The sequence below is a fragment of the Paramacrobiotus metropolitanus genome, unplaced genomic scaffold (assembly GCF_019649055.1).
Source record: "Paramacrobiotus metropolitanus isolate TYO unplaced genomic scaffold, Prichtersi_v1.0 Parri_scaffold0000255, whole genome shotgun sequence".
Classification (NCBI taxonomy): Eukaryota; Metazoa; Tardigrada; class Eutardigrada; order Parachela; family Macrobiotidae; genus Paramacrobiotus; species Paramacrobiotus metropolitanus.
This window is the reverse complement of record NW_026570475.1, coordinates 36,736-49,884: the sequence shown is the minus strand read 5'-3', so window position 1 is coordinate 49,884 and position 13,149 is coordinate 36,736. Positions and strand designations below refer to the sequence as shown.

The window sequence follows — 13,149 nt, the reverse complement described above, 5'->3', positions numbered from 1 at the left end:
GGCATGGACAGCCGCGCATTAAAGTGTATCCGTTCCGTGCGTAGAATTGTCATGAAGTGAATTTGTTGTGTCAGAAAAATTATTTGCCGTGTAAAAGATCATCACAAAACCACGATCTCGCTACCAATGTAGGACAACGTCCTACTATAAGCGTAATACGCACAAAGCCGGCACCATAACCACATTTTTAATTATACTCTCTCACTATCTGACTCTGAACACTGCACAAACAAGATTATAAAGACACCGCTCGGTGCGCGTTGCATGCGCCCGAGGCGGAATACATGCCAGCGTTGTGTAACGCTGGCATGTTATACTACACGCCAACACACCACATAATGTGTGGTTTACCACACTAGATAGTAAGAGTCGGTTCTATTTTTGCTTCTTCCTCTTCAGTTTCCGGCCGGAAGTTTTCTCAGACTGCCGTACTGTAGGTAAGCGCAATGACAGGATGCCGGATGTCAGCTTTTCGAAAACTTTTCGAAAAAATTTCATTTTCGATGGCGTCCAATCGTCCTTCCAAATTTCAATCCTTTCTTCCTTGAGCGATGTTAGTAAATAAGGCAGAGACTGCTGGCTTTTTCAATATTTCCGTGGCTTCCGTCAGGGCATTCCGCTTTGTACTCTTTCTCAAGCGCGACATTTTTCAGTTGAGTAAGAAATCCTGTTGGTGTTGTCGGCATGTCCCTTACAAAAGCTGAACTGATGTTATCTGGAAGTCCGTCAAATAGTTTACTTACAATCTCTCGTTCGCTCGGTTTGTCGGCAACTGAATTCAAGTAACGCATGACGTTCGCATAGTATTCATTTGGATTTCCGCCATAAGTTAGCGACTTCTTTGTGTCCGTTGCCAGATCGTAGTCGTAAATTGTCTTGGCGAATAATTCACGTAGAGCTTTTCTCATTGATGGCCATGTGTTGACTGTGGTCGGGATTATATGGTATACGCATAGCGCTGTGCCGTTAAACAGCGATATAATTTGAATGGTACCTCGTCATCGGTCCATTCATGGTGTTCTCAGCGCATTTCGAACTTTAGGAGCCAGCCTTCGAAATTTTCTCCCTCTTTGCTGGAAAACTGCGACAATTCTTTTGTTGGAACTTTCTTCTTGTTGACGACAGCCATTTGTTGAAGGACATCGGATGTTTTGTATGCATTATCAATTAGCCGTTGAAGTTGGAAGTTCTTTGTGGTGAGGGTGGGGACGGTCTTTTAAAGTTCGCGACTAACATCGGCATGATGATTGAGTGTTTTGTCCGCTACTTTTCCCATTTTGTTGGCCGTTTCTCTTCCCGGTTTCGTAAGGAGTGTGTCCCGGTTAGGTGCGTTATCGATGTTCCGTTGAGAAATTGTGAGTAAGGTCACAGTACGCTAACATTATTATGAAGCAGCAAGCGTTATCAAGTATAACCACTTAGCAGTAAACGAAAATGTCACTGTTGATCAAACCGTAAACGTGGATGATAGGCTCGTGCAACACAGATAGAATGCATAGCGAGCACCTGGAGTCACCAAAAGGATACATGGTGGTTTGCGTTAGCCTTTATTAACCATGTATTGCTCATTCGTTAGGTAACATCTTCGTACAATGATGATATTGCAAATGGTACAGTAGCCGGCTTATATACAGAACAGTATTTAAAGATTGAGGACGCATAGATGTGAACTTGTAGACACGACGTAAACTAGTATAGCGGATCTGTTATGTCGGAACTGCCTAACGAAAAATTATACACAGATGTTCATATTATCGTACCCCCGAGATTCCCGCAATATCGTCCCGGAAAACCGAATATCCCGGAATCCGTGACCAGATTGTAGTTTTCCAAATAGTACCACACAGCCTGACCCAGATGCTCAGGACAGCGAACGTTCCACTTTCCAAAATATCGAGGAAAGGATCCAACAGTGTTTTTGTGGCAGAAAGCAGTGTCACAGCATCGCTAACAAATCCATCCGAAATCCACAAACCACAGAAACGCATCACCTGATATCTTAATTATTACTTACCTTTCATAACTAACTGTCACCAAGTGAAAATATGGAGCAAGTTTCAAACTGAGTGAAAACCACACGCAAAGAACTTCCACTGCAAATAAAATTGTGGAGAACCCGCATTTTAATTTTTGAATGTGGTATGCGTTAAATTACTTATGCGCAGAACAGTGCATGGGCCAGCTGACAGGGGGCTGTCAGATCACGTGCACTGGCGGCGGCTAGTACACCACGCTGTGCCGTGCATGCAGTAGCGCCATCTTTGCATGCGCCGTATGCACCGTAGTACGGGGCGAGACGAATTAGTATGCCCCTGCTATATAGTTATACCCTAACTACTGCCATGAGGGGCGCCCCTCATGGCAGTAGAAGCATTATTATTTATCAGGCATCGGGTAAAGATTTGGGAGGTGGCGACACAGGGCCGTGCATATCAGATGCTGCGAGTGGCAAGGAGTCGTTTTCTTCTCCTTTTTCTCCGATTTTTTTTACTCGTGCTGTATCATGTATGATGACTATACTGATTACGGTGAGTAAAAAATAATATCCTAAACAGTATAGCACTTAGACGTTTTTATTTTATTTTGCAGGTTTACTCGTCCTAAATGCGCCGCCAGGGTTCACAGGAGCTGAGAAATCTTTTCAGAATATGCCGTTTGAAAATCAAGTAAGGAATAGTACGAAATATCAGTTTGGTTTAAGTACGCGTGTCTCCTTTTCTGAGAAGTCGCAATCAGTTAACGATCAATCCATAGCTATTCATAGCTGGCTGCAGCAAAAGTACGGCCGCCGACCGTACTTTTGTTGACCGACCGGTCAGTCGCTGAGGTTGCTAATATAAACCATTTGGTAGGTTTTTGAAAAGTCTGCGGTGGAAACTGCAGTGAGATCACCATTTAGCAATAATATACAGTATATCGAGCAAAACTGCCAAACTGAATCCGAACGATTTAACCAGAAACGATTGGATGACGGCTTCCGCGTGGAGGACTTAGTGTCTTTACGTACGGAAAAACATCCGAATGAGAACGAGTTTGTACGTCAGCGCTAAGAAGAACCATATATTTGGTATCGCAAAAACTAGGAAGCAAGAAGTGAAGATCTAGAAAGTTCTAGAATTACGATGCATAAGCGCTCAGGTGTCTCGAATACGACGTCATCCGGAAGAATCAGCGGATAGATGACTGAAAAGTTAACAAGCTCGCGCGTGAATTTGACCTGCCAACACTGCTGAGGTTTGCCGCCTAATGATTTCCGAAACAGTATTTTGTTTCCACATGAAGACCTCTCAGCCGCGTACCAGTTACGGTCATAACGCCGTATTGTGCCGAAACAATAATCGTTCTCGCGTGTCATTCAGTACTTATCTTTTATCCTGCGACAACCAATAAAAAAAAGATTTTTCTGAACCCTTGCTTTACCGAGCCAACAAGTCTCGAGTAAAGATAATAACAAACGGATCAGAAAGAAGTTGTGACCCAAGAACGGCCTGCGGTTTCCAAGGAAGCCGCTAACCTCCCCCAAAAATTTGTTCTGCCTTATTGAACTCCTCCTCGCCACAAATTACCCTTGAATTTGACTCGATTGCTGACGTTCGCGAACGTTGTCAGGAGTTTTGTCTTCTCTACGACGCTACCCAGATCCCCTTGCCCTTTTATCACGGATTCTATCAGTGATTTCTACTTTAGCGTCCTTTAAGTTTATGTTTCACCAGCAATCCAACGACGTGCTGTTGAGAGGGTCCTGTGTCTCCCATACTTCTGTTCTCCAGGTTGCCGTCAGTAAGTCAAAACAAAAAGCAATAAAAAACGACTAAACTTTTTTGGATTTGCTGATAATGTTGCTTCTACATGCGTATATACGGCAGAAGCCGCCAAGCTGCGCTTTTTCCAGGCATTTGATGGATTACTTCGTAATCCTCAAACTATATAAACAATTGATCATTCGTTCCGAAATAGTATCCTATCTTGAAGACATGCTCGCGCAGTCAGTGAAAATATTTTGCCGTTTTATATTGACTTAACCTGCTCGTCGAGAAACACGCTCGACATGGTTTTTGACGTGTTGTCTCGTTCCATCGGTTCAAGGTGCCTGCGGTTTCAGGGGACCGGATATGAGAATATACAATGCTGTAAAAAGTTCAACGACATGCTTTATGTGGAATGGCCGGGTCATTACGCTAATCCGGTTTATTCCAATTTCCAGTTTTTATCTTGAAAGAAAGTGGTTACAGCTCCTCAAGGTACTCAACAGGAGCTTGCAGTTACTGGCAAAAGTTTCGACAATACCAAATTTTTCTTTGAACGGCTGTTCAAAGAAAACTGTGAAAAATCTACAAATGGTTGATTGTTGCAAAATGTTTTTAACCTGAAAGAGGTAGGAGATTCCAGTCAAATCGATATTGAAATGAAACTTCCGGCAGACTTGCTGATGTATTTATTAATCAATCCAAGATCGAGGATATTTTTTCCCATCTTCGGAAAATGTTATTGAATATGAATCGCTGAATATCGGCAGCACTATTACAGCTGAGGAGAAAGTGAACCTAATTAATGTTATAGATAGGTATAAAATAGCTTTTCCGAAAAGGGAAAGGAAGGGAGTGCACTTCGCTCATTGAACACATTATTGACAGTGGTGACGCGAAACCTGTTTATGTTCCGTGTTACCAATCGTCCGTTAAAGAACAACGCATAATGAAGAAATTAATAAACTTCTAACTCTGGACATTATTGAGCCATCGTACTCAAGTGGAGTAGTCCTTTACTGCTAATTCCTGAAAGTGAAAGTTTTGGGCCAGTAAACGATTATGGATTCCTGAATAAAATTACAAAAACGGATGTCTACAGAAGCCGCTTCGGCAGCCACATTTGCCTGTAGGACAAGAAAACAGGAATTAAGACCTGATCGAATAGTAAGCTGCGCTTTAACTACCGTCTCGGCGGCTCGGCCACTTTGGGCGTCTCGCTCACAGACGCCTGGTGATATAAAATCCGCGTGCGCGGCAGCCATACAAGTTCGGTGTGCGGGGCCGCACCTTATCTACTAGTCCGGCAACTTCTGCAGCTGGTGGCAAAGAAAACAAAATTCGGTTTTCATGCGTTGTGTCGCATTTACAGTGCCATCACATTTGCTTAATCAATTGCAACCTGATATGTGGCTGGATATTGCAGACACCGAACGGCATTCACGTAAATTCTTACAACCCGTTCGGAGCACGTCGGGTTCCTACCGGATCTTTGACAACACACATGAACAGACGACCGGCAATTAAACTCACGTTAGCCCGAAGGCCGCTGATGATGCCGGCGTTATTATGAGATGGCAGAGGTTCTGCTAGCATTCTCTTAGCCCAAGGCTTTCTCAGGTTCTGGTTCAGGGGTAGACAGCGCAGGTGTCCCGATGCGACGGCGACAGTCATTCAAACAAGGTGATGCGTTTACATGGTCCAGGTAGAGGCGAACTAGTTTTTGGGCTAGATGGTGAAAATGGGCCACGACGGCCAATGCGTCGAACAATGGCGCCATTCTCTGCACGACGGCTGGTTAACGGCTGGCAGTAGGCCGGATTCTCCGCCAGTGACATCTCAGAAGAATTCTGGGGCCCAAATGCAGGTTGGACAGTGGGTTCATTGGCTGTGCGGGCAGCAACACGGGAACGGGTAACTCCTGTCGAAAAGTTTGACTATTCACTGCCTGGTTATGATAACCACTGGATTATGATAACCACCGTGTGCGGACCGTCACGAAAGCTCGGGAAGCACCATCACATATTGCCCGCTTTACTCTCCAACGGCGATCATGTGGTTGCTGGCTCCTGATCATAACGGTATAGTAATCTTAGATCGTTCCATCCTGATCGTCATCCGCTGTTCACTGCATGTGGCGCGCATTTTCAAAGGTCATGTTGCGTTTTCACTCTTCAACGAGGTGATGCGGTGACTGGCTGTTGTTGCATCCTGACGTGAAGCGGCATTTTTCCCTGAGATACTTGCGCGTTCACACGGCGCTTTCCTAACACGGTGCCACTCGAGTAGGGGTGCCGTTACGGTGTTACCGTACGAGTCACTTCCACGGAATTGTTGGACGGCAGGAACAAACAGTGCTTTTGGCTAGATGTCGTTAAGTATCCACGCAAAAAACACATTTTTGATGGCTGTAGACCACTATTTCCTTCTTTCGGACGACCCAAAACTGAGCAGCTTGAACATATTTTTGATAATCGTCAGTGTTCTTAAGATTTACCAGCCGAAATTCAGCATGAAAAGAGTGAGAAATCAGAAAACCGGCAAAAGACGTTCACTTAATTGCTTATCGTGAGGCCTTTTCGCGCCAATCGGACGTGGCAGCGAGGGCGATTGTACCTCTGGTTCTTCTTGATCCTTTTACAACATAAAATATTGCACGAGTGAACTCTTCAAAACTGGCCATCGGGAACAATTGTTCAGTTAGCAAAATGTACATAACTCTTATTCGACATGTTTTAAAGAACTCTGAACAGGCAACACGCATATCCCAATCCTTTCGCAACACTGTAATTGAAATCCCACTAAAAATTTCTTTACATGCAAAGTCCGAAAGGCAAATACTACACCTCGATCGCAATCGATAGTTATAGATTCCAAACACTTTAGGAAAGATTAAGATCAGGAAAGAAGTCCAAGCATTTCAGTTGTGAGCGCTGTTATAATAGAACCGTTTGGGCTTATTGATAATTAATATGAAACAGATGAGGAATATATTGCAAAGGGAAAACATGAATTTTAGTTTTTATTCCGTGGCATGATCAAGCAGTTTCTTCATGGGAATGTAGTCCAATTCGTCAACATTAATAGACACCATGCAGGTTGATGACGGTGAAGGCATTTCCTCAACGAGAGCAGAATCACGTGGATTATTCGAAACATGAGGTACGGTTGTTGGCGCACACCAACAAATCGCCTCCAGTAAACTAAAAAAACTTTAGAGCACTGGATTCTGTAGCAATAGCGTATCCCTGGGTAGAACTACAACCACCACAATTTTGTATAGCGATATTAGAATAGGAAATGCACGCATCAGCCGGATCTTGCAGACGGCGCATTGCCGTAACTCTACAAGTACGAAATGCATGTCGCGGTATGATCAAATTCACGCCTTCTTGGTTCAGCGTTAATCTTAACCTTTTTGTGAAATAAATACTAGGATGTTTAACATGATATAATAGCTCGCAATTAAACTTTGAAGGTACGGACTATGTAGAAATTTTTTGTAAATATTTCGGAATTCTACTGTTAAATTTCAAGGCCTTATTCAGGCTGTCGTGAAATCATAAATTAAATTACTGCAGGTGAAGCAGCAATTGCTAACGTACCTGGTAATGGACCTCTACACTTTAGGTAATTAGTTGGAGGTCAGCACTCCGGATTCGTTGTAGATGACGATGGAGTTCTTTCTTGGAAGCGGATTGCAGGCTGTCTTGCAGGCTGTCCATCGTTCGGACATTCATCCAATTCAAAACACGCCTTCTTGTATCTTTTACCAACGTTTTACTATCTAAATCTTTAATGGGCAACAGCCACCAAGATAACATATATGTGTTTGGATTACCAACAGCTAAATTCGGTAATTTATTTACTATTTGAATCACTATTTGTGATCTATTTCTCTGCGATCTATTTTAACAAAACGTGGAATGTTTGGAGTCTCTGCGATGTTTAAGGAGCCTTGAACGACACTACTTGGGGGGAACTTTTGTGAACCCCAGGTAATCGGGTATGTCGTTTCTCGCTGGTCGATGTCATGTCATATTTCTGTGGAACTGCTTTTCTGGGCTTTTAACGTATTTGTAGCCTCCGAGTTCCGCTGAAATGGCGAAAGATCAGCAATGTCAGTACTGCCAGAATATGTTCACCAAAGGCGCGGGGTTCGCCAACCACGTCAAGGCCTGCAGCAAGAAATTCCAAGCCCAATAGCCCCCTACCGCTGCTCAGTCCCAGTCGGGTCAGCACCCCCTTCAGTTTATCCTCTCTGGAATACGTTATGCCCTCCCGAAAAGAGTGCCAAAGACGGTTCGACGCCCATGCGCTCAGAACCTTACCCAGATACTCCGCAAATGTGTACGTGAAAACCCTTCAACGTCATGGGTGGATTTGTTACTGTTTGGTTCAAGAGCTCTGTCCTTACCCGCTGCAAAATCAGTCCGGAAGGAGTCACTGTCAACAATCATCCGCAGAAATCTGGCTGATTTGTCCTGCCATCACCATCCTCCCCGTACACACACCAGCAGCGACAAAACCCGTAAAAGCGAGCTGAACGATGAGCGACTGGCGGCTTTGACCACGTCCCTGTTACAAGACAATAATGTACGACGGGCTGTTGGAGTGATAATGGGTGAAGATGCACTCGCGCCCATGAATGCGGACACTTTGGAGTCCTTGCGCAGCAAGCATCCGCCGGAACCACAAGACAGCGATTATCCACCTCCACCTGAACAGTCGCATAAGCCGTCCCTAGCTACACCCGCCGAAGTTTTGAAAGCCGTGCTAAGTTTCCCTTCAGGTTCTGCTGGTGGTTGTTCAGACCTACGGCCACAACATCTAAAGGATTTATTGTGTGGGCCTGGAGCTGAGGAAGGTGAATTGTGTTCCGCTCTGACTGACTTCGTGAATCATGTACTGCATAATGAAGTCCCTGAGGATATCAGGCCCTTCTTCTTCGGCGCCAACCTAATCCCATTGGCCAAAAAGGACGGCGGTATACGTCCCATTGCCGTTGGAGAAACCCTCAGACGTTTAGTTTCGAAAGTTGTTAGCCAGAGGTGCTCTGACAAAATGAAAGAACTGTGTAATAAGGTTCAGTTTGGTTTTGGAATCAAGGGCGGAGCCGAGGCTATCATCCACGGGGTGCGCGCCTATTTGGAAACTCCTCACTCGGGGGCACGGGTAATTGTCAAACTCGATTTCAAAAACGCATTCAACCTGTTAAGACGTGACGAGCTGTTACGGGCTGTCCGTGAACATTTTCCTGCTTACTACGGCTACTTTTGGCAGTCATACCGATTCAGTAGTCATTTGGTCTGCGGAGAAGAGTTGTTGTCATCCGCCCGGGGAGTGCAACAGGGTGATCCGTCAGGCCCCTTTGGATACAGCCTAGCCACGTTACCGTTGTTCACTGATCTGGATTGTGAGTTGTTCTTGGCATTCCTTGATGATGTTACATTAGCGGGAACCGTGGAAAAAGTAATGGCGGCCATTAAGCGAATAGAAGAACGAGCAGCAAAGTTAGGCCTGGAATTGAACTTCAGCAAGTGCGAATTTTTCCCAGTTGTGACGAGTGATGAAGATGAATCATTAATCCGGACATCCCTGTTGAGCAGCTGGCCAGACATGATACAGCTGAACGCGGACAATTTCACCTTATTAGGAGCGCCTATGACCTCGTCGGCATGTGCGGGATTTTTGGCTAGTAGAACGGAACTACTTAAGAAATTCGTACATCGTTTGGAGAAATTGCCAGCCCATTACAGCCTTTTTCTCCTCAAGAACTGCCTGAGCATTCCAAAAGTGCTATACGGTTTGCGTACTTCACGTTGTTATGAACATCCTCAGTTTCTCAAAGAATACGACGACACGCTGCGGTTGGGGGTTGAGCGGTTGGTCAATGTAAAGATATCTGAACTGCAGTGGACTCAGATGTCTCTTCCAGTACGGCGGGGAGGTTTGGGAACGCGCCGCACAGAGACATTAGCTGTCTGTGCCTATTTGGCATCGGTGTACTCTGTGCAGCCCATCGTTTCTGAATTTTACCAGTCAACTGAAGAGTGTCTAACGAGAGCAGCTATGGAGTCCTGGTTACAGCATACGCAATGCGAGATCCCGGCTGATTTCATTCGGAAGTTTCAGTACGCATGGGATGCACCAATGATTGAGCGCGACATTGCCATGCTGATGTTGTGTACAGAAGGAAAAGAACGTGACAGGGCGGTTTTGCTGTCTGCACTTGACAGAGACTCTGGCGTCTGGTTGAATGCGTTGCCCGCTCCATGCCTGGGAACGTTCCTTAGAGACGACGAGGTCAGAATCGGTGTCGCATTGCGGTTTGGATTGCCAGTTGTAGTGGCACACAACTGCATTGCGTGCGGCGCTCAAGTAGAAACTAACGGACATCACGGGTTATCCTGCAATAAGTCAACCAAGGGACGATGGGCGCGGCACAAAGAAATGAACAGTATTGCTAAAAATTGCTGCGAAAGCGCCGGTTTTCCTTGTCAGCTAGAGCCGACCGGCTTATCGAGCAAAGACGGAAAAAGGCCCGACGGGATGACGCTGATTCCTATCCGCCAAGGAAAACCGCTGGTCTGGGATGTAACCAGTTGGTGCACGGTCGCAGACTCGCATGTCACCGGCAGTTCGAAGAAATCTGGACACGTGGCTCAGCTTGCAGAAAATTCTAAACGGCGGACATATTCGTTTTTGGGAAGTGGATACTTTTTTTACCCTTTAGCGATTGAGACGTTGGGAGTATTTAGCCCCGCTCTGAGTGAACTGTTGCATTTCATGGGCTGTAAAATTCGTGATTTAACTGGAGAAGCGCGTTCTACTGCTTTTCTTAAGCAGCGCTTCAGTCTCGCTGTTGTAAAAGGGAATGCCACGGCTGTCTTGAGCACGTTGCCTTTTAATCCAAGAGAAGATAGAGATTTTGGTTGCTTTTTTAATGTTTAAATTTTAACTAGCAAGTAGTGTACCGGCGTCCGAACTATGCTTGCACTATGTTTGCTCACTCATTAAGATTGCCGGCGCTCGTCAAATCTAGCATGCAATGGCACATAAGGAGAGTCGGAGGGCTATGTTACTGGGCTGTGCTTCAAGTGTGTGTTTGATATCAAGATCTCAAGCATGTGCCGCTTAAGGGTTACAGCACCCGTAAGAACAATAAAATTCGTTTTGGTCAAGAAATCATAAGAAATCAGAGCGAGTCGGCGCCGAAATTTTTAGATAAAACCTGGAATGATTACCTAAGAATAAACAGGTCCAGACAATATGACTATCTTGCCTGCGTACTGCGATTTCAAAGTGATATTGAGATATCTTATGTAGACGCCGATGTCCAAAGCCTTTGTGCTTGAGGAAGTAGCCCCGGTTCCACCGATAGGGTATTCCATGTGGCTCTGGACCCGGTAACAAGAAAACTTTGCACATAATTGAACAGCTCCGGCATTCGTTGTAATGCAGGATGACATAGTGCGTAATGCAGGTCACGACGTCCGCTTGTCGGTGGCCCCAGTGCACCGTGTCCAGATCATCAACGAAACTGGTTAGCAGTTGGCAGATATTTTTAAAAATTATTATAAAAAAAGAAAACTACTACATATTAACAATGCTAATTACCTGCAAGTTAACAACTCAGCTAGTTCAGCGTATAAAGAAGTTACACCTCCTACTCCGGGGCCACCGAACGGATGGGAAAGGCTCGATGAACTGCACAAGACACTATCTCGACGGTTCGTTTTACTCAGCACGCATTGCGCGGGCTCAGAACCTAGTATCCGGAGGAGGATCGAGCACCGAAATGGCTCATGAAACAGGCATTAAGATACGTTCCGTTGATCAATGAGCAACATACATATGAGGAACACACTTTTCTTTTCACAGACTCAATCGTATAATTCAATTTCTTTGGTCTGCTAAGTATTCGGTATGAACCGTGGAAATGGCATACTAGCTTTGGTGATAGACCGACCGGTGTGTACAAAAAGACTGATTCTCCGATTTTAAATTCACGGGGCGTTCGTTTGTCTTGTGCAGCGAGCAAGTATAAGTTTTGTGCTTCAAAGATATTCTGGCGTGCGAGTTTTGGAATGTCAGTTATGTTTTGCATTATAGACTTTGTGCAGTCATTCATGTGTGCAATATCTGCGGTTGGCAGTGCAGCCATTGCCACGTCTACTGGTGATCTGCACTCGCGTCCGTGTGAAACGTCGAACGGTGAATATCCAGTTAATGATTGTTTTGCCGTGTTGTATGATAAATGGTACCTAAGAAGTACAGTTGTCCAACTTGCTATGGATAATTTGGAATAGACGCAGGCTGCGCAAAATCGAAGGAATATATCGCGGTAGAATCGTCGACCGAATCCAGATAACGTCGCGTCTGAAGCACATTATGTTGGTAAAACTGTTCGCTGCGCCATATCAGCTTGTTGTAGTGAGCTCTTCCCGCTTGAACCAGATCCAAATGATCCCTCCAATCCTCTGCTTTGCAAATTTTGGGGTCATCGTTGGCCTAAGGAAAGCGCAAACCGTCGCGCAAGGAGACACAAGTGTAAACCAAGTCAGTTCTGGGTGACCTAATCTGTAGGTGCAGCATAAATGTTAGGCTCAATAATGCCATCCTTAGCAACTCTGCAGTTCTGGCTTCAAGCTTATATGATTACATTCTTACCACATATCCGGACAGGACTTTTTGGTTTACTTTGATTCCCACGTGGAGTACGTTAGTGCTCCTCGTTTGGACGCACATTTCCCACAATTTTCTTGAGCAATTTTCTGGCGGCCAAAATGCTCAACTTTCTTAAAGCGGTTGGACTTCCCGGTCTGGATCACGAAAAGGCTTTAGTTTAGTTGTTGAAATATAGTTTTCGGCGAAAGAGTTCCATAAGCTCAACTCAAACCGAGGCTTTTGCGTTCTTCAGGTGCTGGAATCTTCTTCTTGTCTTACTGGCTTGACATTGTGTTTTGGGAAAATTAATAAAAAAGCATTTCTGGCTCTCGCGAACCAGTTTCGCTAAGTTATGCGTCCCATTTCGTTAATGCTGTTAATCTGAGATCTCACTTCCTCCACAATGCGTTCCATGTGCGGCTTGTTCAGTCCTTGCCGAAGGTAAATGTTTATGATTTTGTCCGTTAAAAAAACGGAGATGCGCCCAGATGCGAGTTAACACAGAGACGCAAACAATGGCCAGACAGACTGGTTCGAGCTTTTGAAAATCTGCAGTCCCTCGGTATGGAAAATCCATGAGACAAAACATGAGCCCTCATATACTTATTTTTTGGCGCATTTCTGCGTGGAGGTCAGCATAGTACTGAGCGTCAGTAATACCATTGACTAGGCCTTGATACTGGCTGAACCCCCCCCCCCTCCCACATCCCCACCGTGGGAAATTCACCCCCAC

The 13,149-nt window shown here is 45.1% G+C and overlaps 1 protein-coding gene across 1 annotated transcript; it reads left to right on the top strand.

The window, feature by feature from the left end:
* Positions 1-8,366: 8,366 nt before the first annotated feature.
* Positions 8,367-9,933, top strand: LOC129601615 (uncharacterized; the record flags this gene model as incomplete). Its single annotated transcript, XM_055500477.1, has 1 exon — positions 8,367-9,933. A coding segment is annotated over exon 1 (1,567 nt), but the record flags the coding sequence as incomplete, so codon positions are not given.
* Between the last annotated feature and the right edge of the window lie 3,216 nt (positions 9,934-13,149).